Source organism: Lipophrys pholis (genome assembly GCF_963383615.2).
Source record: "Lipophrys pholis genome assembly, chromosome: 9".
In the NCBI taxonomy this organism is placed as follows: Eukaryota; Metazoa; Chordata; class Actinopteri; order Blenniiformes; family Blenniidae; genus Lipophrys; species Lipophrys pholis.
In genome coordinates, this window is record NC_137639.1 from 5605858 (window position 1) to 5633465 (window position 27608).

At 43.2% G+C, this 27608-nt stretch overlaps 1 protein-coding gene across 1 annotated transcript in view; it reads left to right on the forward strand.

Annotated features, from left to right (window-relative positions):
- vps13b (vacuolar protein sorting 13 homolog B) overlaps positions 1-27608 on the forward strand; it is a 372358-nt gene that overhangs the window by 198695 nt on the left and 146055 nt on the right. The window contains 6 exon segments of the mRNA XM_080472571.1: positions 4051-4222; positions 7051-7168; positions 12356-12497; positions 13937-14209; positions 14386-14542; positions 15007-15118. Coding sequence (XP_080328697.1) covers positions 4051-4222; positions 7051-7168; positions 12356-12497; positions 13937-14209; positions 14386-14542; positions 15007-15118 — 974 coding nt within the window.

Consider the following 27608-nt stretch of genomic DNA (forward strand, 5'->3'; position numbering starts at 1 on the left):
CAGTTTCTCTGTTTTTCTCTCTCTCCCTCCATTTCACTTGCATTCCTGACTCCTAATTTATCATGCCGATATTTATTCTCTTTCATGTTGTGATCAACCTAACTCAAGTTATTCAGAGATTCCAGCAATCTCGTCACCACAGAACAAAATTTCACAGTTCATTCGTAGATTAAAGAAAACCTCAGAATGACATTAACATTCAGCTCCACTTTCTGGTTTAACTAAGGCCCTGTTTACATAATGTTTTCAAATGCAAACGCAAAACTTCTCTTGTGTTTCGGGTGTCCGTTTACACAACAACAGTACCGTACTCAGAGCCACTGAAAATCCAAAAAACGCTCCCACTATGTCACAGTGTACACGTCACAAACTCAACTTTCTGGAAACGCTTCAACGGTGCATGAGCAGTACAACTGCAGTAACTAGTTGTTCTGCACCAGCGTGAGTGGACAACAGCAATGTTTGCCTCCAGAGTGTCTTGACTCCCAGTTCATATTCTCCTGGGACTAGTTTTAGAGCTGAGAGTCACCGGAATAGCAATCCAAATGTCGTCTTTTGTCCATACGAATGTCCGTGTGCTCGCCATTGTTGATGTTAATAATGTATTGTTGTCCGAGGTGCATATGTGCATGATTTTGTTATCAAAACAAACAACAGGCACCCACTTGTGGCCGAACATGAAAACTACATTGGTTTCAGCGTTTTTGCTGATGCTGTGTCAATCAACTTTGTTTTCAAAACCTTGTAAACGGGAAACTTTTCTGAAACGAAAATGCAACAACAATATGTTTTCATGAAACAGTCAAATTTGTTTTTCTCCATTTGTTTCTCTTTAATCTTCTTTATCTATAGTATGCGTACCTCTCCTACTCTCCCACTCTGTTCTTTGCTCCACTGTGTCTCTCTTTCAGCCTCTATCTAATTCCATCCACCCTCACTAAAGCCGTTTAATCACCAGTAACTCCATTCTTCTTTCACAATCAGCCGTATCCTCCATCTCTCTGTGACACTTCACAGCCTGCTGTTGTCTTCCAATGTTTGGGTCTCTCTGATGAGCGAAGACAAACTCTGCAGAGAAAATAAACCCGGATTCTCAGCACGTTTATAGCATAGAGGCCCAGGAATTAAACTGTATACTTTACAACTTGGCTTGTGGAGGTGTGGGAAAATAGCTCCCCTCCTAGAATGTGTGTGATTGTTTGGGGGGGCCCCCACTCTGGCAGCTGGGGTCCACCCCGACCTGAGAAACATCGCCATGTGTGCACAAGCTCACCTTCATACATTGATGAGGAACTTCAAACCCTCAGTACTATATAAGAGTGTCTTATTTAAAAGTTGTGATAGTTGTCCAGTCAGTGGACACAATAACCAATGCATATTGTTTAATTAAACCTTTTCTAGTTTTTCTCAATCGATCACATCTCTTCTGCTATTCAGACTGCTTGATTAGCAGAATAAAATAGCCACGATGTCAGTCTGTTACTCAAAGTTCACTAACTTTTCATCCTTGTGAAATCAGTTCTTTTGACATTGAGGTTTTTACAGGGACAGGCGTTGTTCTGGCGGGGGAGCGGGAGCACTCGGGTGTCCGATGCTTCAGCGTAACCACGATGCTGTACACAGTGGTCTGAGCTGCCCACAGTGCGAGTGGCTGGCTCCTGTTTCCACACACCAAATCACAGAGGATATTCATACTAACTGGATCGAGCTGTAAACTAAACAGTCCTGCACAGTACACACACACACACACACACACACACACACACACACACACACACACACACACACACACACACACACACACACACACACACACACACACACAGCCTGACATAAACTCTTTATTTATCATTTTACGACTTAGTTTCACAGAATGTTAGATTTAGTCTTCTGTTTCTTCTTGTCATGAAAAGGTTGACAGTGATTTCATAAGGATTTCCAAAGAAATAAAATCAAGCACACACACACCTAAACCCTCTTTCTTAATCTGATCTTCACCATAAACTTAGTTGAACATTAAGAAAATGATGCACGCATTCATCCGGTCATTGTTTGAATGCTTCTAAAAACCTTCTGGAATGTTTCTCACTGAGACTGTTCAAACTGACTGAACGCCACTAATAATACACTGATATTGCTCATTATTATCACCACACATGCATACACCTGTCCAATTGTTTGCATTAACACTGTTAGAGTTTATTGGGTTGAATGCAGAATATACAGGGCTTTTATTTTGGCAGTTCTTTAATGTGTACAGGAGTTAAGTTTGATGTGCAGAATCATTTGTATACTTTACAGGGTATCACTGCTATATTAGCACTATATACTGTAGGTTAATCCATTTACCATTTATATGAACATCCTGTCTCCAATATACACAAAGGTGAGCACGCAATGTCAGCAGTGGAAGAAAATGACATCAGGTTAAAGAGGAAGAATAATATGTCAAAAAGAAAAGAATGTACCAAGAGAGTTACATTCAATATGGCTTCATCGAAGCTGTGGACAAAATTAGAGCTGCATTCATCTTTTGTGGTGACAAACTGGTGAATGAAGGTTTGAAACTGAAAGCTGAAGCGGCACTAGACTGCCAAACACCCCGAGGCGGTGCGTGAACCCAAAGATGTGTTCCTTCAGCTTTCCTTTGTAACTGTACAGGATGTGGTGGCAGGGGTGGCATAGTTTACAATGGCAAAACTTTGGGTTCCTCAAGAAAAGGTTTGAGAACCTCTGTTTTAGAGTGAATAAATGGTGTTGGATTTAGATTCTGTTTTATATGTATACAGCTCTTGTGCGGTAATCTCCAGGCGTGTGTTTCTTACATTCCTTACACTTTCTCATCCTCAGTACGTCTGCTATGAGCACGAGCTTCTCATAAATTGCTGTGGTCCCTGTACACTGTGACGCTAAATCTATTTTTGAATCAGCATAATCCTAATTTATTTATATCATTGACATCCGTTGTTATTGTGCTTTGCTGTCAGCCACCCTCAACTGTGTGATTAAATTAAATTTGCAAATTGGAGTCCCCCCCCCCCCCCCCCCCCCCCCCCGACCCCTACCCCCCCTGCTGTGGAAAAGGGACATACTTTCCTCATCTGGATCCTCTTTAAGATACTGTAATCAGCCCAGCAGCTGTAGGGTTTCTAATTGAGATTGTTGATAACCTCCTCACCAACCACAGCCAGGCTCGATAACCATGACACAATCTGTCATTACGGCGCTGCGATGGGAGACGCTGTGGAAAAAGTGAAACCTCACAGTGCCAGGGCTGCAAATTGCCATATTGTTTGTTTGCAGAGCTTTTCACTTTCCGAGTCTGCCACACAGATAGATGTTTGGAAAAACAGATTTAGCAGGAAGAGAGCAGGAGAAATAAAAATGTCCCCAGTGCTGTCATCTTCAGTGCCTTGCCAAACCCCCAGTAATGAGTTGAGAGCTCACAGAAGGCCGACTCCTCCACCGCATCCTGCTTGCTTCTCCACTTCATCCCCCCTCTGTGCGCCCGCCTCCACTACCACCACCATCATCTTCTCCTCCACCTCCGGTCTCCGGCTTCGCATCCTCTCCCAGGCTGCAAGACGTGTGTGTCCTGGCTGAGTGAAAGGAGGCCGTGTGGGAGCTGGTGGCTCAGTTTGGGGTTAACACCAGTGACAGCTTCACACAATAGAGCAGCATTACTTTGTTCTGTGTGGAGCTCTGCTCACCAGACACTGATGTCATCCACGCACCAATAGGCCCAATGGTTGCTTTGTTATGGCTACATACACAGCGACAACATATTCAAACAGTCACATTCACTGAACACATGGTTGGACACGTGTGTACATATCGATAGACACGATGATGCAGCACGTACATGTGCTCTAATGTCCTCTCGTGACATATTTGTTATGGGTTTAATCTGTTGAAGCTTGCCACAATACTGTTTGATCTGACAAGTTACCCTCATGTTTCAATTGCGTCACCACCATCAGGCCAAAGAGTCAAGCTTGGTCTCACCTTGATAGATTGTAGACATCGTCTGATCACACTTTGTGTCTCCAGGGTGACTCGGTGCCTGCCGGAGACGATGGTCCATTTGCCGACACAGTGACTCTCGAGCAGAAAACCAGCAGCATCGGTGGAACCAGTGGGAAGGTCAGCCTTTGGATGCAGTGGATGTTGCCCAAAGTCACAGTCAAACTGTTTGCTCTGGACCCAACCAGCAAAAAGACAGGTACACTAACCCGTCATCACCATATTTACTCTCTCTGTGTGATACATCTTCTACAGCTGATGATGTAAAATCAGACATTTCGTATGTATGACAGACAAATGATCAGCACTGGGGTGCAAAGAAATACAATTGTTATTACTTCTTTATTATACATTTAAATTTTCTATATTTAACAATGCATCTGTATTTCCTGTCCTTTTCTTGTTTTACTTTAGGTTTTAGTTTTCAGCAATGATGAACTTCTTTACAACTTTCTGTCACTTTCCACCATTAAGGCTGATTTCTTTCTCACATTAAAACCGGAGTTTAATTCTGGAACAGGACATCTCAGTTTAGAGTTTGCATGTTGTTGCTTCACTGTGGGTGTGCTACAGGATTCTGCAGTTGAATCTCAGTTGGTCCCGTGTCTCGATGGTTGTGTGTGATTATGTGCATCTCTGTGTTTGCCCTGTGATGAACAGGAGACGTGCTTATGATGTACCAGGCTTTCCAATAAAAACTTACTCCTGGCAGAGTAATTCAGCATAATTCAGGACTAGCCGACTAATCTTAAAAGTAAATGGCTCAGAAAAACAGTCAAAGGAGCAAACAAGTAAGACCCCATTTACACGATGACGTTTCATGTGAAAACGCATCATTTTGCATCTTCCTTTCAAAGAGGGTGTGCGTTTACACAGCGTCGTATTGAAAACAATGTCGGTGCACAAAAATGTCAGAAACGCAAAAAATGATGCAGTTAGCATGTATGGCCACTAGTGAGTGCTATTTGTTTTTGTCATTAAACCACACACACATGCGTGTAGAGAATACACTAAACATTAACAATGGTGAGTACACGGACATTCTTATGAACAGACGTCCATGTTTGATTGCTACACCGGGTGACTGTCAATTATAAAAGTACCAAGTAATGAAAATCCGGAGGCCGCCACTGTTGTGATTGTCCATCTACTCGAGTCATGTGCAGAAAAGCTATTCAATATTGACTATTTCTTTTCCGCCGTCTTCATGCAGGCGGAGTGGGAGCATTCTCAACAAACTCTGAGCACCGTTATCGTGTAAACAGGGCCTGAGGGCGAGTCTCTTCAATCGTGAACAATAATCCTTCATGTGTTTGTCATTACAGTGTTCTGTTAGTGAGTTTATCAGCAGAAAACAGGAGGAGTTTTAATACAGATCTGTCAGTTCATGGAAGAGTTAAGGGTAATTGTTTCAACACTGAAGATGGTCACGCCCGCACTTTTTCTCAGTCAAATGTAAAAGTCTCAGACAGGAGAGAGGGGGGGGGGATAAGGGGGCAAAGACAAATAAATAATCGTGATTAATCTCAAGCGAACTGCCTCGTGTCCCCTTTAGATTTACTGTGGCGATGAAAGGCGAGACTTACCTTTAATTGGTGGCTGTAATATTTAGCATCTGCCAACCAGATCGGCCAGCTTAAGGTCTTTAATAGTGGAAATGGAATGTTTCGGAGGACCTCACAGAGATGGTTTGACTTAGAGACATCCTAAATAGGCATTACTCTGGATTTGGGCTTAATATGTGCCATCTGAGTGGTGAGATGAACTTACCACTGAGTTGTCTTTATGCAACACATTGAGCATTTTATTGGGAACAAGCAATGCGTGTATGCAATTTATTAGATGCTTAATATTGCATTCCTGGAGATAAGTAAGCCACATATATGACTGCAGTCAATCTGCTATGATGTAATATGTTTTTCAACTGCGAAGGAAATAAGATTCTTGTCTTTCCAGAGAAAATGGAAAAACAGCCAGCCCATTCCACTGGTCCTCGGGTAAAATGTTGTGCTATTATGTGTTGGAAGATTAGAGGTAGAAATTGAAGCACGAGCCTCCAGAGGCTCTGCTGAGGGCAGAAATCAGTGGTACTCTTTCTGTTTTTTAAGATGAACCCATCGTTAAGACGAAAGGACTAAAGGTTTCCAGTGCTCTTATGAAAACTCATACATCAATATCAGCACTCTGTCGGAGACTATGACTTTCTAAGGATCTCACAATTTGAGTTAGATTTTCTTTCCACATAGTATCCACATTAAAGCTGTCAGGCCTTATGTTTTGATATTAATATGCTGTTGGGAACCTCAACTGTTCTGAGAATCACCACAAGGCAACAGTACAACAACAACCATAGTTTCACATGCATGAAGTCCAATTTCCCAAGCTTTCTTGTGATTGTGGGACTTTCTCAGTGGAAACAATGAGAGAGAAGCAACAGTTAAGCTCACAGGCTCGGTTCAGCACAAAGTTAATCAGTCCTTTCTATGAAGCTTACTCACTCTGCCTGCAGTGGGTGGGTTTGTTTGCACACAAGGTGCACAGAGTTGCCTGTGCATGCGCGCACACAGAGGAGCCGGCATGATGTTGCACACTGTGTAAATACACACACATATGATGGATTGAGGGTCCCGGGGCTAGTTGGATATCAAATTCATGTGACAAGATGCTTTGCCTTCTCAAATAGAAACAGAACACAGAAACACAGCCAAGTTTGCCCACACAACATGTGTATTGGTGTGCATATTTGTTGAATGAGTGTTGGTCTGTTTTGTGGTGTAGTTTGACTTCTAATCAGCCGAATACGATGAAGCATGAGACACTGAGCATCCTCTGTTCAATAACTGACCACAGCCGATGAATTCAGGACAAAATCAGCTCTGATTCTGATTCATTTTGTGACCTTAAAGCTATGTCTTTTGTGTGTGTGTGTGTGTGTGTGTGTGTGTGTGTGTGTGTGTGTGTGTGTGTGTGTGTGTGTGTGTGTGTGTGTGTGTGTGTGTGTGTGTGTGTGTGTGTGTGTGTTTCCAGTGGAGATGTGTGTCATCGGTGAACTAGAAGACCTGAGCGCCTCGGTGGATGTCCAGGATGTTTACACAAAGATTAAATGTAAAGTCGGCAGCTTCAACATCGATCACTACAAATACAGGTATGAATACATCTAGAATGTGACTCAATGGTGGAGGAGTGAATTTTGAAAGTCAAATGTTCATCGTATAAGATGTGATCAAAATGAACCACTTGGGAGTTTTAGGCTTTACAGAGAATTTCATTAACATATTGTGAAATTGTACAAAATGTATTTATCCTTCCTGGTAGACTTAGTTTTTTTTTTAATTTAATCAAAGTGAGAGGGATGCCTTTGTTAAAGAGATGACCATAGTTGTATCGTTTGCTTTTGCCCTCATGTTAGATTTATTGTTTTAGAAATGTATTGTGATATTAGATTTTGAAATAAAATATACATATCATCTGATAACTGATTATCCCCCAGTGGACAAGTCACTACTGTGAGTCCCTGACCATGACCCTTTGACTATTAAAGTATGATTAGTTAAGTTAAGCTTATAATCGTTTATATGAAGGATAACTTCATTTAACATTTTTGCAGAAGCTATTTTTGTAAATATCAAGTATATATCAATCGATATAACAAAATGTTGTTTGTTCTGAAGGAAAACAATAAGTATTTAAATTAAACTCATAGAATATTAAAGGAAATTAACTTTGGATAGGAAAAAACCTGTAATTTATGCTCTGTATTTATGTTGGTGGGTCGTTTATTTGCGGATGGAGAAGCTAATTATAGACTGATTTTAGCTGTTCGATGTGATTCTCAACTGATTTACGAGTTTCAGATACATACAATTGTTCAAATAATTTTTTGCTGTTTTGCCAAAAGAAATTGGAGTATTGATGCCATTTTATCATTGAAATGACAATTTTTTCTTTTCAAAAATATAAAAACTGTTAATAGAAATATTAACATACATATTTGAGGATTTAATAATTACCCTTAACTGAACTCTCATAAATTCATTCTCCATTATTTTCTGTATTTGCACTCTTAAGATCTGCAGCAAACAGATAAGAACAAATACAGTAATCCTTGGTCGTCTTTATGTCTATAGGCTTCGTCCTGCATAGATTGTGTAACAACACATGTAAAGCTCCTAAAGTTTTTTCTCCACACAGATGTTCTAAAAATAGACAATGGAAACCTCTCAGTGGCTTTTTGTGGAGAAAACAATGGTGAAGATCTGATCTCCACTGCGGTGAAACAGCAAAAGCTGGACGCCTCTAGTTTATCCTCCAGGTCATGCTGCTGCCCCCACACACGATACTATTCTGATCCCAGTGGCGGCACTCATACACGTTTACCACCAACGCGACAACCGCTTTGTCTGTTCCTACTTCTCCTCATATAATTCTTTGGATTATCACCTCAGCGGCCTCGTCTTTCCAGACAGCTGTTGTGGTGTCGCCCACAGACTGAGAGACAGACGGACCAACAGCCTATATGGACGGTTGTTGAAGGGATTCTGTGCCGGCCCGGCTCTGACTCACAGGGCAGAGGAGTCGGGTCAGGACGTCAGTCATCTTCTCTCAGCCTGCGGTGTCTGACTTGATTCAGAGAAACATTAACGCGCTGTTAGGAGCGGGAAACCACTGGGCCATGTTCCACCGCATCCTTATGGTAATCTCTCTCCACGTCAACTTCCAGTTAAAATGAGGTAATTTTGTGCTCTGAGATGATGAACGCACACATTGATGCAACATTTCATTCCTCCCACCTACCCATCCCCCACATGGATGTTCTTCCCAGTAATTAGATCAAGTTTTTATTTTCAATATCGACACCATTATTGTCTTTATCACATACCTCTTTGATGAGTCAGCAGCTCCGGGCCTGCACAGCCTACGTGCCTGAGGTCCCGTTCTGCTGGGATCAGAACCCCTTAGCAGGAGGCAATTCCCCCTGTCTTGTTCTGAGGAGATAATGAAACAACAATCCAGCTCCACACGTCGTAGCATCCAGCGGACAGAGCACGTGTTCAGATCTCTTCCCCCGAGTGTCTCCTGCTCTGATCGAGCCAGACAGTGAATGGAAGACGGACCTTTCTGGAGCGCCGCGTCTCTATCAAACCCATCCATTGCAATCAGTGCTCTTCCCACCGATATGATAATAGATATTGATATGGACACGCCAGAATTTATCATCTCTGCTTCTCGGTCCGCTGAGGGACTGGTGGATTTTAACATGACCATCCAGCGAGCATTTTACAGATTTGCTTTGCTGCAGTCAGACAATTTATTTTTGTGTTCCACACATGTGTTCGGTGCAGTATAGATGAAGAAGCTTAGCCAGGACAGTGTCAGCAGTTTGACATCTCCAGAGCATGAAGGTGCTGTGGGTTATTATTTCACGCGGCTCTGTTCTCCACAGGTGTGTGTCCAATTGCTGCTGAGACAGCGCCAGCTCTAATCTCTTTAGTAGACCTCTATGCCTTCCTAAGTAGATAATAAGTCAATTTTCTCATTTCTAGGTTATTTCAGTTTAATGTGCAGTTAACAACCTGGTCCCAACACATTCGCACAGACCAAAGTTCTGGCAGGCGTGAGCACTCGGTTATCCAAGCCAGGTTACAGTCATGGCTGCTTAGGACACAGTGGAGGACCTCTGGGCTCCCAGCCCACTCTAATCTGTATCATCCACATATACAAGCAAGCCCACAGCGAGTGGAGTCCATATTCATCATTCTGAACAGATAATTGTGAGGCATTTCATCACCCAGCCCAGGTTATTTGTGTGCTTTGGGTCAGAACAGATCAAGTCTGACGGGCCTCAACAATCTCGGTTCTGGAAAATTAATGGAAAGTTAGATAGGGCAGGCGAATATGGGAGGGAAATATATAATTGAACCTCTGATTGTATCAAATAGGAGGACAAGAAAGGGTGGAGGGGAAACAAAAGTGAGTCTACAAGGAATTGAAAATAGGTGGGTGTTGAACTCCGTAGGTGTGGCGTTCACTCGTCACGTAGTAAAAACGGGAAATTAAAGTCGGGTATCGAAGCAAAAAGGTGTCCTGGTGATAAATTCAATGAAGTTTCATTCCCCGTGAGAAGTTCAGGAAATTGGGAAGCTTCTCCTCCTCACTTTAGCCTGGTCTCCCCCGGCAACGGTGTTCATAAGAGTGTTCTGTAACACGGAGCCGGCCCCGGAGAGACGGCGGCTGGTGACAGTTCACCCTCGTTCACTCCGAGGAGCAGCTAACACAAATTGAAGCTGATGTCTTCCAGCTGCTCCACAAATAGCCGGGAGCGGAGTACGGCTGGATGGGAGTGCACAGAGAGGAAGGAGAGCTGGAGGAAGATGAAGAGCAGTGGGGGGTCTGTGTGTATTAGTCACTCTTACAACCGAGAGGGAGGATTACAAAGAGATCTTCACAGCAGCAGACGCAGAAAGAGCTGACGCACACACACAAGATAACAAAGAGCGAAACACACGGACGCTCCTCTCCCGCTGCACTCAGGGGTATCGTGAAGACGGGGGGGGGGGGGGGGGGGGGGGGGATGATGAACGAGAGAATGGTGCAAGAGAAAACTTGCAGATGGGATTGAACTCTTTCCACCGTGTGAAATGTGTGTGTGTGTGTGTGTGTGTGTGTGTGTGTGTGTGTGTGTGTGTGTGTCTGTGTGTGTGTGTGTGTGTGTGTGTGTGTGTGTGTGTGTGTGTGTGTGTGTGTGTGTGTGTGTGTGTGTGTGTGTGTGTGTGTGTGTGTGTGTGTGTGTGTGTGTGTGTGTGTGTGTGTGTGTGTGTGTGTGTGTGTGGTGCTTGTGATTTAGACTGTGTTCACACTTGAGTTGCGGTTCCCTGCTCCACAGCAAAGCAGTGAGAAGACAAAGGATTGTACTTTGCATTCACACTGATATTTCAAACACCAGATCACGAGATGTAAACAGACAACACATTGCACACGTTGATGATTTATTTCACATGACAGATCTTTCATAACTTTTACAATAGCACTCTATACCGGCCTGGATGCATTGGTAGTGCAGCGTCTGGAGTTATAACCACCCCAGAGCCCACCAGCAGCTTTTGAAATGCATCCAGATACTTACAGCAGTAGGAATTCCTTCCCTGCACACATCAACAGAAGTTTGTTGCAAGACGTCTGAAACATCCTTTGTTTAGTGCGTCCTGTGTTCACAAGTTTGATTGACGTGGATTAATCCTTCCAGGTGTGAACACAATCTCACACAGCCTGTGCTCGGATTTCGATGTTTTGGTGCTGCAAATTTTAATGATGTCCACCTCCATGATAACTTTCTGATTTTTGCCTTGCAGGTCCTCCGTTTTTAAGTTAACAGATATAATAAGAGTTGAATTTTTTTATGTTAATTCAACACGATGCCTTAAATATAGAAAGGTTTAAATCTCCTGGCTGCTGCATGTCTGATAGAAAAAATTGCTCGGCCTGTCGATTTGTAATGACTACTGCCATTAAAAATGATGCTTTCAGTGCCCTGGCACTGCACAAGTCGTCCCAGGTTGTCATATTAAGCTTAGCCTTGTGTGTCTCTCCAGGCCAGGGCAGGTCTGGCTGTCTGGCAGCTATGAAGGACTCATTCTGCAGTGCAAGGATACAGCTGCGGTAAAACCTCTGCCTGTGTCCGAGCAGCCCAGGCAGCTTCAGGCCTTTATTCACTGCCCTCTGCCAATCTGCTGCTACCAATCAAGGCCCCTCATCTCTGCCCCTGCTGGACAGACAGGAAACTGACAGACAAATCTCAGAGTTTGGCTGTAATGCTGGGTGTGCATCTGTTCAATGCACCCTATAAACTCCCCCTCAAAAAGTCTGTCTGCAGTTTAACACTCTCCTGTCTCTCCAGTGCCTCTGATTGGCCGAGTTATCAAGTAAATGAAATCTGGTGACAGTTGTTTTTCTGTGTGTGTGTGAGTGTTGGAACAAACCTTGATATGGGCCTCAACTGTTGTTGAATTCTATCTCTGGTGATGGTCTTATACTGGCACCTAACCGATAAAAAGACACAATATTGAAGTTATTTAAGACTCACTTTTGTGGTTCTACATTGTCCGCTTGTCATTAAAATCATAGCATGTGCTGCTGCAAAGTATAAGACCATTCCACATTAGTCCATGCTGATGAAAATCATGTATCTTTACATAATTCTTCTTCTCCTCATCTCAAAGTTTTCCATTTTTTCCTGGTCTAAATACCTGCAATGATCTTTTCTACCCCCTCCCTGTGAATTCTCGCCTCCTGTCTCCTCCTCTGCGTCCGCCTTCACTCCTCTCTTCACCTCCAGTCTGGAGGAGGGTTTTCGGAGCTCAGGCAGCGGTGGAGCAGTGGTCCTGTCTTGCACTGACAAGCTGAACAGACGCACTGTGTTGGTTCGACCAGTCAGCAAGCAAGACTCTTTCAGCCACTTCTCTGGCTTTTTCCCTCCTGTAAGAACCCGAACTCTTCTTTTTTTTTTTTTTTTTGCATTGACTCTGTTTAAGCCCCATTAACAGTGGCTGGGAAAACTTATCTGTGAATCTCAGAGATATTTCACAAACCTGTGTAACCTTCACTGCATCCCTGAAATTTACTGAGGAAAGTTTTAAAGAAAATACTATTTCTCTACCACACTCTGTCTCTGAGGACTCCTAACAACAATGTTTTGTATGTATTTGTTATTGACGTCTACAAAAATTGTTTAAAAAGAACCCAACAGAAGTTTTTTGATCAAGACCTTTCCAGCCACTGTTACTGGACGTTTTCATAGATTTTACCCTGATTTCTTAGTGGATCTGTCTTGAACATTAAAATATAAATTTTGTTGGCCATCATATGTGGAATCAATTGCTTTCACAATTTCTGCTTTTCTGACCATCTTGGACTTGCTTCACATTTTTTGTCATTAATATGGATGCATCCTTTTGGTTCAAAATATATGAAGGCGTTAAAAAGGATTAAGTGATTTCCAAAGTTCAGTGTGTAATTACATTTGAGCTACTTCTCCTTTTTTCATAAAAGCCAAAGGGAATTTCCCACCCCATCAAAAGTGTTCCACACCTAAAATCATTTTTACACATTATGGATATTTAAGTTACATTGAGGTTCGTGATGCATACTGTAGAGTGAGCTATCCTCGCATTGAGTCAGCTAATAGTTTATAATTTGGATCCTTGTACTTATCTGTGAAGGATTTTTAAAGATCATGCAATAATATGAAGAATAGAAACTCCTTTCCAGGAATAATATTATATTTCGAAATATGATGAAGCAAGCAGAGATGGTCAGACTTGGGCCCCCTGATTTGACAAAATCCCTTCTTTTACCTTTTGTTTCTACAAATCAGCCCGAAGATGGCCGAACTAAACCTCCTGATGAGTCTGAAATATAGTAGCATGTTTAATTGATGATTTAAACCACAAAAAAAAGCCTTAGTAAAAGGGGGCTGATTTGTTGAATAAATGTAAATTACTGCATTGAAAGTAAATAAATTTGCTCCAGATTGCCTTTTTTCCACCCATAGCTTCAGCTTGGCTTGCTATTGACAATTACATAGGGGAATGCTCAGCACTGTTTTTTTATTTTTTTATTTTTTTGGCCTGAGGTGAAGTTGTTTGCTAAAACCTAAATATGATCTTTGACTTCCAAAAGCCATATAGTGCAAAGTTGAAGGTAAACTCTAAGTATTCCTTCACATATAGTCAGTATTTTCTTTACTGAATCGGCACCTATTTTATGAAAATGTGTTCAGATTAGATCTTAAATGTTACATTTGGCCTGACCTACACCTCATCCCAAAAAAATCAGACCCTCCTAACAGAGCAGTCATTTGTCCCGGATTGCTCCGTGAGATATCCATCATCGTTCTTCCTATCTCACCACTGGTCAGACGGCAGCTAAGGTCCTGGAGGGCTCTCACCAGCAGCACGGCTTCCTGTCCATCACCTACACTCAGGCCGTCACCAAAAACGTCCGCCACAAACTCACCACGCGGCCCGAGCGGCCCACACGCAGCAGCGCCACCACCGCCAGTCAGCGGGTGAACGCAGACCTGCTCGCAGACGCCTCGCCTCAGTACCTGAGAGAGATCCTGCTGACAGCTCAGCCCTTTGATGTGGTGCTGTCCTGTCCCTTACTGGCCACCGTAGCTGGAGTGTTCCAGGTAAAATGAAAGTGTCTTTTTGTTTGGATTCACAAACAAAAGGCACGTTTTTTTTGTTTTTTATTAAATTTTTGAATGCCTTTGGGATTTTCAGTATTTGTTTCTGCTAAAATAGGATCATATTTAAAATTTTTGGAACCGAACAAACGAGCTGATCCAACTTAATATCTTTTCAGGCTACGGTGCCGAGACGCTACAGAGAGCGCGGGAAGTCGGCGGGCCAGCCAATGAGAAGCCACACGTTGACGTCCCGATGTTTGCCTCTCATCTACATCAACACCAGCGTGATCAGGGTGTTTTGTCCGGGAACGCAAGACAAACCTACAGCGTCAGGTTCAGAGAATCACACGCCTTTTCTTGAACACACACATGGAAAACTTTACAACGGCGGGACATTGTGTCACACACTACGATTTCTGTATTTGTCAAGTCTGCGGTGGCTGTATGAAACTCCCCGTCATGGTCGACCAAATACGCCACCACGTTAGTTTGCAAAGACAAGGAGGCAGATCTGACAAAAAAAAAAGCACCAACCACAGTATATTTACTCCTACACAATATAAAATCGATGTTGGATTGTTAGATGTGTGCAGTGTTGTTTTGTCTGCTGCTTGTGTTTAAATGACTAACTTGTAAGACTTGTGCATCTCTGTTAGGCAGTGTTCGGTTTCATGTGTCTGAACGATGCTAAGCCATTATTCCTACGCTGCTGCTCGGCCTACAAGAGTCGAATAATTTAAAGTTATCAGCTAAAGATGTGCTTCCTTTCTATGATTTATTTCTATGTGTCGTAACAGATCCCCCTGTGAAGAAAGAAGACACTTTGGTTTTGAAGCTGGGCTCGCTCAGCATGGCTCCGCAGGCTGATAACCCGCTGACTCGAACTGTGCTTCGAAAAGATATCTATCAGTAAGAATAACTCTCTTCTGCTCACTTCATGTTTTCTGGTTCTACTCCAGCCAAAACACACAGTCTAAATGTGTTTCTTGTCAATTCAGCACTTTGTGCAGTGGTTATAGTTAATAACTTCATTAATCATTGGCGCGTTTGGACATAATAGTAATTGTACCAGTCAGAATGTCATCTACTATCGCCTGTATGTGTGATTACATTAATAATAATAATAATAATACATAAGTATGATGAGGGTCAAAGTGTAGGATTAAAGGTTTGTAGACCCATTGATTGGCAATTTGTAAACATAAGCCTACACGTCTTAGACATAATACACACGTTGATGTAAAGTAGATACAAGGTGGGCTGACTACCTCCTACATATCTGAAAAAATGGAGAAAGCCCTGTTTGAACAATACAATCACACACAATGAAAAGGAACTTCTGTAAAATAACCCACAGAGATATTTTTTTTTCCAATCTATCTTTAGTGTTAAAGCACATAAAACAATCACAGGGACACACGTCACCACCAGTTGTGAGATCCTCATCAGCCCTCTGAGTCAAACCTATTTAGGAGAATCAATGAAGCTACCATATGTATTGTATGTCCTTGAGAAATGTAAATATAAATCATGTTGCTCTGCTACAAGTCAGATAAAAATACTTACGTGAAAGGTTTTGTGTGTAACAATCAGAAGTTATGCCTGAGAGTTATGACACAGCTTTACCAAACCTTGACAAGTCGTAGTGAACCTTTTCAAAGTATACTTGGTGGTCGGAATATATCAAAATGCCGCTGACATTTGTGTAGAACCTTTTGTGTCTGTGTATGTGTGCCCATGCGTCATCTTGAGACGTCTGCTGTCTTGTCGGGGGGGGAGGGGGGGGGGGGGGGCGTGTAGTGGGTAACAGCACCTCACAGTGGTTAGACAGCCCCGACAATAACGGGGAACAATGAGTGACACCTTGGGGGTCTACCGGGCCCTCCAGCTGCAACACAAGACTGTTGACATTAGCTCCCCGTGCCATGTGGATCAAAGCTGCGGGGCGGGGGAAATCTGGACTTTGCAGGGAAATAGTTCTGCACAAAACACATTTCCCCGCTATAGGCAGCTCAAGGAATCTGGATTGTGTCATAGCTGCCTCAAAACCGCAGCCTTACTCTGTGTGTGTGTGTGGGTGTGTGTGTGTGTGTGTGTGTGTGTGTGTCAGGGAGTGAGCAGTTGTGCGAACGGGCAGATATGGTGCTGGCAAACACATGTAATAAGGGAGATAAAAGTGGTGCCTAATGCTTTGTGCAGCTGCAATTGAGATGTGAGCAGACATGAAGTGAGGAAAAAAGTTGAGAAAAAAAATAAGAGGTCGACACCAAGAGGAAAAGAAGAAAGCAGATTTATTCCTGCCTGCAGTTGGTTAATGTGTCTTATACAGTATGAGGTTTATGCATAAACCAGGAAGGCTGAAGGTGATCTGTGCTCACGGGTGAATTTCTCTGTCCAGTTCCACATTTCCTCCTTCGTAGCAGACCATCTTCCCTCACAAGCTCTCTTTCACTCGTGATGTGCTGGTATTTATCAGTAACCATAGCGACTGCTTTGCAGGAACTTTTGGGGGCAATATGAGTCTTCACTGGCTTTCAGTGCCGAGATGTTTGTTGTTTGTTTTGTTGCAAGTGGATGGGATTTGACTTCTCTGTTTCCATAGAGATTGTCCCAGGATATATTTTGTTGACATGTGGGCTCTGTTGTTATCATGTCAGATGATAAATGATCAACTTGTGGGCATGGAACATTTTTATTTTTTTTTCTCAGTCTTTCACCCAAGAACCCAGCAGACCAGCCATGTAATTTCACCCCACACTGACCAGTAACGTTCTTCCCCTGGTAGTTTGAGGATTGGTGGCTCTGTGGCTGTGGTGCTCACATGTGCTCACTGGCAGCGACTGTGTCGCACAGCACTGCTCCCTGGCCTGGACAGACGCACGCTATCATGAACACCTCCACAATCACACACGATGACCGGTCTGCACGTGGCTGTACGGCTAATTGGACAATGTACAGAAGTCGCCAACACTATTGAGCACACACACACACACACACACACACACACACACACACACACACACACACACACACACACACACACACACACACACACACACACACACACACACACACACACACACACACACACACACACACACACACACCCGGTCTCTTTATTGACCTCCATGCACAGAAGCCAAGAGCCACCACTTCCCTCTGCAGTGAAACCCAGGAATTATGTTTAACCGCTCGCTGTTCAAGCTTTCATTCATAACCCGGCATTATCCTCTCCATTTTCTGTTCATTCCTGCCCTTCAATTTAGGATGATCACACTTGTAGGCCACATGATTGATAACCCTGGGATCTGGGACTTGTTGACGTACCATTACCAAGCACTGTGCTGTGCTTTGTTGTGCTTCGTGTGCTCCCCCAGGTTGCGTCGAGAGCGTCACACAGTGTGTCTGTAATCATGTGAACCATTGTGTTTACAATCCATAACCAACTGAGGCTATAGAAAGAAATATGCCCACGATTCCCAGTAGCTGTTTGGTGCAGCTCTGTTTAAAGTCGACCACTAATTACATCCGTTGTCATAATTAAATGATTGATCTGTGCAGCTCTGCTGTGATTGTCTACTGTACATGGAGTGATTGCCTCACGGTGTCTTAAACCAGGATTTACTGTAATGCCACCCTCGGAGATGAGACGTGAGAAAGCAGAGAAGCGAAGGCTAAACTAGCGAGCATGTGTAAACATCTTGATGGAGCATATCTCGATGCCGTTTTCCTAACGCTGTTTCTGACACTTCAAAGCAGCTCGTTTTCCATTTGAGATGCTCAATGGTGTATTTATCATGTGGAGCACATAGATTTCTTCAAAGAAGGTCAAATAAACCCATTTGACTGTAATGTTGTGGAGCTAAGCTGATATCCAGCACCAGCTTCATTTGGCACCATTTCATGTGATCATGTGATGTGAGGTTTGGTTTCCCTGAAGGAGCCCCCCCACCCCCCACCCAGAAGTTTCTGTGCCGAGCCTGAGTTATGACAGAGCTGCAGGTTTCCCCTCTTTCTCCGTCTTCATCCTCAGCTACAAGGCCGCTGTCAGTTTACACAGCTGAAATCATTTTCCTGTCTTTTTTTTTTTTTTTTTCCAAGAGTATGAGCGGCCGCCCGGGGAATGTCCAGCATGCATTCAGCCTCGACTTTCTTGTGGTTTGGGCCTCTGTAAAATCTCACATCTTTTACTCCCAGCTCCCATTTTCTCTCATTCTTCCTCTTTTTCTCAGTTTTTATTTAACCTCCACATCTAACGCTTAATTGAAAGCTTCTTGTACGCTGGGGTAAGTGGGGGCCGATCTTTGTGGATTGAGTGTCCCTTTTGAGGTTAAAGTGAGATGTTTTGATGTCTCTGTTTGGCTTAATAGAGCAAAACCTCAGTAAAGACATGAGTTGATGTAGTAAAGAAGACTTAATCATGATCTTAATACGTTTACCTTTTAAAATATGTTTTCTCTCAGTTGTCCACGGTGTCAACCTTCCTGTGAAGCACTTTGAATTGTACCAATCTGCTAAGTAGATTACTGAGAATTTGACTTTGTACTGAAAATCCCATGTTTATTTTCCACCTAAAACTTTTCATTTCATGTTTCTAATGGAATAGCAAGCCTGTGTTGTTACTCTGTCACATTGCAGACAATTGTGTTAAAAATTCATCGTCTGTATTTGAATGTGAACGGTCTGAGTTTTGATTCAAATCAAAATGCAGGTAATGTCAAGAAGAACCAGCTTAAAATGATCCGACTTGATTGGTAATTATAGTGAAAATACACGAATCCAAAGCTCTCCATCGACAATTGACCTTTGGCTAAGCCCCACCCCCCCTCAGCAGCTGATTGCATATTTACATGGCGGCTGTCGCTGTCGAAACCACATCGCAACAGGCGCTAGACAACAGAGCACCTAGCTTCCTTAATTACCTAGCGACGTTGGTATCGGCGGCTAACATCAGTGTTCATCAGGTGAGCGAGCTGGCTAGCTTAAGGAAGCTCCTCGCTGCTAGCGACTAGATTTCTGAGATTGTACAAGCCATCGCCTTAGTTTGGAACAAATGTAGACGTCCTTGTTTATAGTTGTGGCGTTGAGTTTTGTGGTCGGCCTCACAGCTTCATCCACAGGAGACATTTGTTCATGTTTTGTTTGGGTTTCGGTTGAAATAAACCCTGTTGTTTATTCTTTGGGGATACCTCGTATCACTGTTGCGTGTGCCCGAGGCACATTATTTGACCATTTTTGTGTCTTGAATGACTGAAATAGCCCAGAAAACAACAAAAGTGTCGCCTGCACTAGTGGTTCTCTACGCAGCTGAAAATGTTTGTCTGAGTCCAGGTAGTTGATAGTTGAATGCTATTGGTTCATTTGTGTTGGGGGGGCGGGGCTTAGCCAAAGGTCAAATAGATGTTAGAGAAGCGCATTTGGGATTTGGAGTTCACAGGTTCTGACCCCACAGTGGACCGGTCACCACTGTGGGTCTCTGAGCAAGACCCTTGACCCCCATCCGCTGTATGCTGGAAATAGGAGGGGGAAATGTAAAGAAAAAAGGAATTTCCCCAAGGAAGGATTAATAAAGTATGAGTAGTTTAATTTATATTAACTACAGTTGATTTCCGTGGTGATTTGGGTAGCTCTTGGTCTTTTGTTATGCAGATCAAGTCTGTGAAAGAGTTTTGTTTGGGGAAAAAAAGAGGAAAAAAAACCTAATCCAGGAAGTCTGATATTTGGCCGACCAGTATTGTGATGTTCCTTTTCAGCCATGCAACATTTGGCCAACTGATGATTTATCACTCATTCATTCTGTGACATCTGCAATCATCAGGCTATTCTCTCTGTTACACTGCAGCTGGAACTGAAGACAAATGACGATAAAAAAGTAACCATCCAAGAAAGGTTCCAACAGGGGAACATTCTCTCAGCCGTTTTTCCTGAGAATATATATTTTTGCTCCCTGTCTGCACGTGTGTGTGTGTGTGTGTGTGTGTGTGTGTGTGTGTGTGTGTGTGTGTGTGTGTGTGTGTGTGTGTGTGTGTGTGTGTGTGTGTGTGTGTGTGTGTGTGTGTGTGTGTGTGTGTGTGTGTGTGTGTGTGTGTGTTGTGTCCTAAAATATCCCGCACGTTTCCCGACATCCCCACACCTCCATGACAAAGCTCTAGATTCCGTCACATGCTCAGTTACCTCATGGCCTCTCTGAGGGAGACTCGGAGAGCATCGCGCAGCCACAGAGTACGCGTTTTGTTTTGATTAGTGTGCATGCCTGCGTTTCCGTGGCAACGGCAGAGCGGACTGCTGTGTCAATGGTGATGCAGAGCCGAGTCAACATGATGTGGCAGCATCGATGGATTCTGTTTCACTCCTCCCCCACAAATTATTATTCTCATAATTTCCATCACTGGTTCTGATCACTCTATTTTTCATTGTTGTTGTTTTTTTCTGCTGTCTCTTTGTTTATCGTTTCTATTTTCTTTTTGTCAGTCCAGCCACATCGGGATCCCTCCGTCTACGTGCATTTTCTATTCGCTTTTCCTCTCTGCGACTCCAGTGTTGGTTACACTGGTCCCAGTCCCAGCTCACTGTGGTCAGTGAGCCAGCTCCTTATTGCTGTTGAATGGCTGCCTGGTTAAACCCACATATACGTCCTAATAAGTGGTTGTGATGGGGATCTCCCCTCCACAGATAAACACAGCCCGCTGAAGCCAGCACCCTGCCTGTTACTAATAAAATTTCCTGGCAGTAGACTATGTGCACCCTTCTCACACAGTAGCATCCTCTCCACTACTGGGGGTGCATGGATGAGAGCTGGAGGAAAAGGTTGAGCGATAAAATATATTTTATCTGCGCTCATATAGGGTCATGAAGGGTCGTTGTTATGTGTTTGCATATGAAGTACATGCTTTATGTCTTATTTATTGGTTGTAGATTGACAATGAAGCAAACAATCAATACCATTGCTGTCGCTTTATTCTTTCATAGATTATTTATGTGTCTTCATCTCACGCTTCATCCTCTCAGGAGTTGCTCTGCTGACTCTCTTTTCCTTCAAAGTGACGTTTCTCTTTATTCGCTCTTGGCTGGTCTCCGTCTTCCTTGTCTGCCCCCTCATCTTTCTTTTCCTCATAAAACCCAGCGTTCCCAGTAAATGATTCATTAGATGCTTCAGTGCACACTTGCCTCATCACTCACTTTAGTCGGCTGCCAAGTGCCCCATTTCCCCGTTTGTTTACACCAGTGAAAAGTGCTCCGGCTTTGCTCGGTTGCTGCAGCAGAGAAGAGCTGCTGAGGCCACACACAGTGACACCCAGGACCCACTCTGACGCACAAACACTCGGCCGGCTCCCGAGCCAGCTTAATGATGAACTTCAGAGGCAATGACGGTACTAATCATAATATCTCACCACATGTAAAGAGCCGCATTTTCTTAAAGCGCCGACTACATAATGAGCGTGGCAATTTTTGATGCAATAGAATCATTTTTGTTAATTCTGCTGTTGAATGACGTTCACATGAAAAGTCATTACTCCCCGCTGGTGTCATTTATCACGACAGTACTATTTCAGCTGCATAAAGAAGGTGTGGACTGCCGTCTTCAATCCAACTTTCCCCTTTATAATTCAGTCATCAGAAATATGTTCAGATTTGTTTTTCCTCATCTCCACTTGTTTTGTTTTTTTTTGTAAAAAGATGAGTGTGTCATTAACACAGACTTGCGGCAGAGCCAGACCAACTGAGCGAGTCTTTGAATACTTTGTTGTCATGTTTTTTAACTAGCTGTTCTGCGCTTTCAGTGTCTGTATATTGATGTAATTACTGCTTCTTTTATGGGCCCCATTTACATTGCAACGTTTTCAAGTGAAAACTGAAAGTGTTTATTGTGTGTTGGGCGTCCGGGTACACAACAGCAGTGCGTTTTGAAAACTGCTTTGTTTTGAAAACGCTCGGACTCCATGTAGATGGAGGAAATGCTGCTACTGCACACGTGCACCATGGCCGTACTGAATAGTTCTGCTTCACATGCTCCAGTAGAAGGATAAAAACAACAATGTTTCCTCCAGACTGTCATGACTCCAAGTCCACATTCTCCTGGAACTTTTGTAGTTTTATAGTTCAGTGGCGATGCGACTTGGTCCTATGTCCATTCGACATGTGTGTACTGTGTACTGTACTGTTTGTGTACTCGACATTGTTAATGTGTATAGTCTATCGTTTTATGCATGTATATGAGTGTTTTTCATTACAAAAACTGACAACAGCCCCCACTAGTGGCGCTTCATGCTAACTACATACTTTCTCAAGGTTCCTGTCGTTCCCATGTAAACTGACACCGTTTTCAAAACATTGCGGCGCAAACAAAAAACCTTTCTGAAACAAAAACACGTTTTCAGCCGAAACATTGTCACGTGAACATGGCCTTAATGCACGCTTATATAGCCATCCTTTTTGATACTTCATGACTATCTTAAAGTTCTATCATAGTGCAGTGGGAGATAATTGCGGAAACAACATAATTGTAGTAGTCAATATAAGCTATTGGAAGTAGAAAAACAACAAAAAAAACAACGGAGATAGCACTGAAATGTTGGAGTGTTTTGCGTCTGACCCAGCCAACAGATGACCCACCCAGCAGTCAAACAGAGATAAAATGGCGAATAGCATGAAAGATATAATCAACAAGAGCTGCATGTGAAAGGATCACAAACCAGAGGAATCTATTGGTGTTCACTTAGGGTCTGGGAGGCGGAGGAAAGAGACATCCTGTTGAAATGATTAGGAGTAGCCCTTTCTCGGTGCCCTCTAAATCATTCGGCTCCATTTTTTTCCTCCCCCTCCTTTCTTTTAACTCTCATTTCTCCTCCTTCTCACTCACCTCAGATGTCCATCCCCTGCTTTCCCTCTCATCTCAGGAGAAAGAAGATAAAATAAGCAGGGACTGGAGGGTCAGCCAGAACAAACATAGTTTTTTGCCATTGTAGCAAATGAAACACCTGGTGCTAGTAAATGGAGAGGACGTATTTCACCTTGCCCTGACACGCAGGATTAATGCAACATCAAATTGTTTTCAAAATGGGGACAGACACTAGCCAGAGTAAATCATCCCACCCCCCACCCCCCTTTATTAAAGTTTGCCTGAGAATTTATGTTTTCAGTCGGACAGCGCAGCTCGCACAGAGCCGACAGATGAGACATGGAATGGGTTCGGATGTTGAAACAGTCCTCAGAAAACATGTTGTAATGTGAACAGGAAGCTTAGATTTAGCCACTGAATACTGCTGTGGCTTTGAGGTGGATTATTTCCCCCTCACCTCTCTTCCCCCCCCCCCCCTCCAGATAAAGCGATATTTGTCATTCTTCTCTCTGGGAACAGGGGTGATGGAGAGATTTCTCCGTTTCCCAGATGATATGACGAACAGATCATGTAACGCGTGAGCTGATTTCCTGGAAATGAGGAAATTTCAGTTTGCCTGTGAAACTCCGAGAGAGCTCGGAAGGTTGGGTTTTGGTTTGCACAGATTTTGTTAGTAGAGCAGAAGAGCGGAAACCAGATGAATGTTGGTGTATTTGATCTTTGATCTGTGAACCAGAGTACCTGACCGCTGCGGTCGATACAGCCCTTCAAATTCAGAGGCTGTTTGTCTTCTTCAGGGTGCTGACCACCATCTCCCTTTCTATCGGACTAAAGTGGCACTTGGAGAATTTATTACATCTAAAATGCACATGAATAGACTGAATATCTACTGATTTATAGGTAAAGAAATTCTTATAATCTCTCATTGTCATTCCACGTATCCACCATCGTTTGGCCTGGGACCATGGCGCTACACTTTGTGTTTAGCCGGCTTTGCCTTGTTGTATACGAGCAGGGAGCTGTATACAGCATCTTGTGTGCTGTGTTGTGGTGTCTGCTGACTTCTGTGTACAGCCTGTGGTTCATTCCATAAATATCTGTGGCCCCTGTGATGTTATTCTCAGGCCCTCTGCTCTGTGAGAAGATTGCGCCACAACACTTGTATTCCTCGGCCTGCAGTTAGAGGTTTAGGGGGATTAGGGGGGAGAAAACCCCAGCCCCAACCCGGCTATACATTTTTTTTTTTACGGCCGTTTTATTCGTATGACTCTGATGTTTTGGAGGGGAGAAAGAGGAGAGGAGAGACGGGGGTATTAGGACTCGCCACAGGAGAATGAAACGAGTAAACCACAACTTATTTTCCCTCTCCATTCTGGCGCAGAGCGGAGGATCTGTTGGGATAGCGATGTCGATTCGTTTGTCTTTGGAATCAATGGTCCAACACGTCGGTCCAACATGAAGTATCTTAATACCATTTGGAAAGAAATCCATGAAATTTACTACACACATCCATACTCCAAGTAGGGTGGATTCCAGCCATTTTAAGTATATTTCACTCTTTGTCGAGGTGCCACAGTGAGGTCAAAGAAACTACTACTTTTATTTCTTTGGGTCGACGCTGCTTCTGGTTGCTTTGTACACAAGATATGATCTTTTGAAATTGGACACTTTTTAAAGTCCCGATTAGCATAAAGGTCCTGAAGTTTTACTATTTACCTTGTTTTTTTTGCCATGTATAAGGATGAACATGAATCGTGGGTGAAAATGCGAACTAGTGTTGTGGATTTTATCTGATTACTCTCTTTCACCTTTTACTTTTTTTAATTACTAAACTGGCATTCTCCAAGCTGCAACTGAAAGTATTGTCTCGGGGTGAAGATTGTTGTCAAGAACTTGGTTGTATGATGAATGGAGTGTTTTGTTATAGTAGATCCGTCTGGGGAAAAGTTCATGGCTGTTTCTTATATCCAGCTCATCCTTGCACGTTAACGAACTGTTCATCATGAAAACATCCGCGGGGGATGTTTTCTTTGAATCCTTTTTTTTTTTTTTTTTTTTAAATCTCTTGCAGCTAATTGCTTTTTTTTCCAAACATCTTTTCTCACTTTTGTTTATCGTGCGGTTCATGGCCGTCAATGCAATGTCCAAATTATGGCTAGGCCAATTGGACGCGATATCAAACCACTTTGGTTGTCTGTGGATGTTTCCCAGAGGTTTATTGCGTGTCTTTCCCCTGCTTTGACGATAAAATATACATTTTAGTTTCACCCTGTTGAGTTTAGCAAAAACATGCAGGTATTACACTGTCTTTGATCACACACTCACCAACCAAATAAACTCAATAAACCTCATGAGTCAGGGAGTTAGCGTTTGTTCATTCAGTGAACCGATTCCTGGCAGCTTCCTCTCTTTTGCCTGTGATTTCTTTTCTCTCTCTCTCTCTCTCTCTCTCTCTCTCTCTCTCTCTCTCTCTCTCTCTCTCTCTCTCTCTCTCTCTCTCTCTCTCTCTGTCCGGCGGTTGTTCCTGCAAGTGACAGAGTTGTGTGAGCCTCGTTCGGTGGCTTTCAAAGGTGATGGACCTTAATTCAGAGTTTCCGGGAAACAGCTCTCGTGTTATGGCAGGCTGCTGTCAGTCAGGTCGGGACGCATGCTGACAGAGGCAGGAGGGATCGCCCCTCAGCTGTCCTTCACTCATGAAAGAGCTTGCTCCAGAGGTCGACCGCATGGTCACAGAGCTGCAGCTTGTGTGTGTGTTTGAGTCTAAGCAGCTCATCCTGAAGCAGGATATAGGAGTGCTAAGAATACCCCCGGCCTCGGATGCTCTGTGCTCCACTGCGGTGTGTGATATACACTTTCTACCGGTGTTACCCCATCAAACCCTGACGTGTGCGTGTGTGAGAAATCATGACTGCCTATGTTTTTTTTTTCTCACTCTTTTTTTTTTTGCATGTGTCCATGTGTGTATTCAAACCCCGGCCTGGTGTGTAATTGTGTTTAGTTCCTCTTCTCCTCACTCATGACATGTTGATGTTCTGGCATCCTGCACGGTTGGTTTGAAGCTGTCATTGCCCTGACAGGGAGACTCTGGCCGGCAGCAGCGGAGGCCAGGTGGACTGTCGGGGGAGCTTGGGAATACAGTATTGATTGCCAGCGAGTCTCCACTTTTGCAGAGTGTCTCTCTGCTAGATTTACATCGAAACAGCTAAACTTGAGCCATGTGTCGAGATGCACGGCAAGGCCATACACACGAAGAAAGAATCGATGGCAATCTCTTTCTCCAAATCAATGAGCCTTGGTCCGGAGTGAAAATGTAGTGTTTTCACAATCAGCTGCTTAGTTCTGAGGCTGGACTAACAAATTAGTTAATTAACTTTTCTTAGGCTTTTGGTGTTGTGCCAGTAAAATTATGTTCACTCATGCAAACTTTTTATCATGACAATGTTTCTGGATGACTCAGACCCTGTTTACTCAAGAAAGTTTCAAGTGAAAACACATTGTTGTTGCCTTTTTGTTTCTGGAATGTTTTGCGATCACATGGCAACATTTTGAAAATGATGTCCGTTTATGGCAGAAATGCTGAAAACTAAGAAGTGTTCATTTAGGACCACTAGTGGGAGCTTTTGGTTGTTTTTGTAATGAAACCACACCCATGCGCAAAGAATAATACGGCATGAACATTAAGAATGAGAGTAAACGGACGATCGTATGAACAGAAGACCAAGTTGCATTGCTCAGTTATGAAACTGCCAAGTCCCAGGAGAATATGGCCTGGGAGTCATGACACTCTGGACACTGTCATTGATGTTATTGTCCATCAACTCGTGCATGTGCAAAATAGCTTTTTACTGTGGCCGTGGTGTGCATGCACAGTCGCAGCATTTCAGAAAAGTTGCAATTTCCCATTTCCACAGAAACAGAGTTAGAGGGTTTTTGAAAAGTTCCATCTTGGGAGCAGTTTTCAAAAAGTTACGTTTTCAGTGGCTCCAGTGTCCAGTGACACTCAAAACACAAAGAAAATGTTCCATTTTCACTTGGAAACGTGGTTGTGTAAGTAGGGCCTTGATATAATAATAATGCATTGGTTTTATATAGCGCTTTTCTTGCCACTCAAAAATGTTTTACCTTGCATTATTCATTCATTCCTTACTCAATGGTAGTAAACTACTTATGTAGCCACAGCTGCCCTGGGGCAGACTGACGGAAGCGAGGCTGCCATCTTGTGCCATCAGCCCCTCCGACCACCACAATTCATATTTCTGCTCCGCTGATTCTGATCATCCAGATTGTAACTCGAAAGATGTTATATTTTTCTCTTGTTCCATCAATCTTGTACACTGACTTTTTTGAAATTAGGATTGTATATAAATGGAGCCACCATCGACTAACAGGGAAAAATCCAATGTACCCTATACCTACCCTCCAACCCTGCAATGGTTACCCGTCCTTCTCATTAACGTACCTTGATTTGAATTTCTTTGAGTCATTCTGGAAGAAAAAATAAATAAATTGTGTAGATTACATGTTTAAAGGTGTCATATTATGCAAAATTCACTTTCTAAA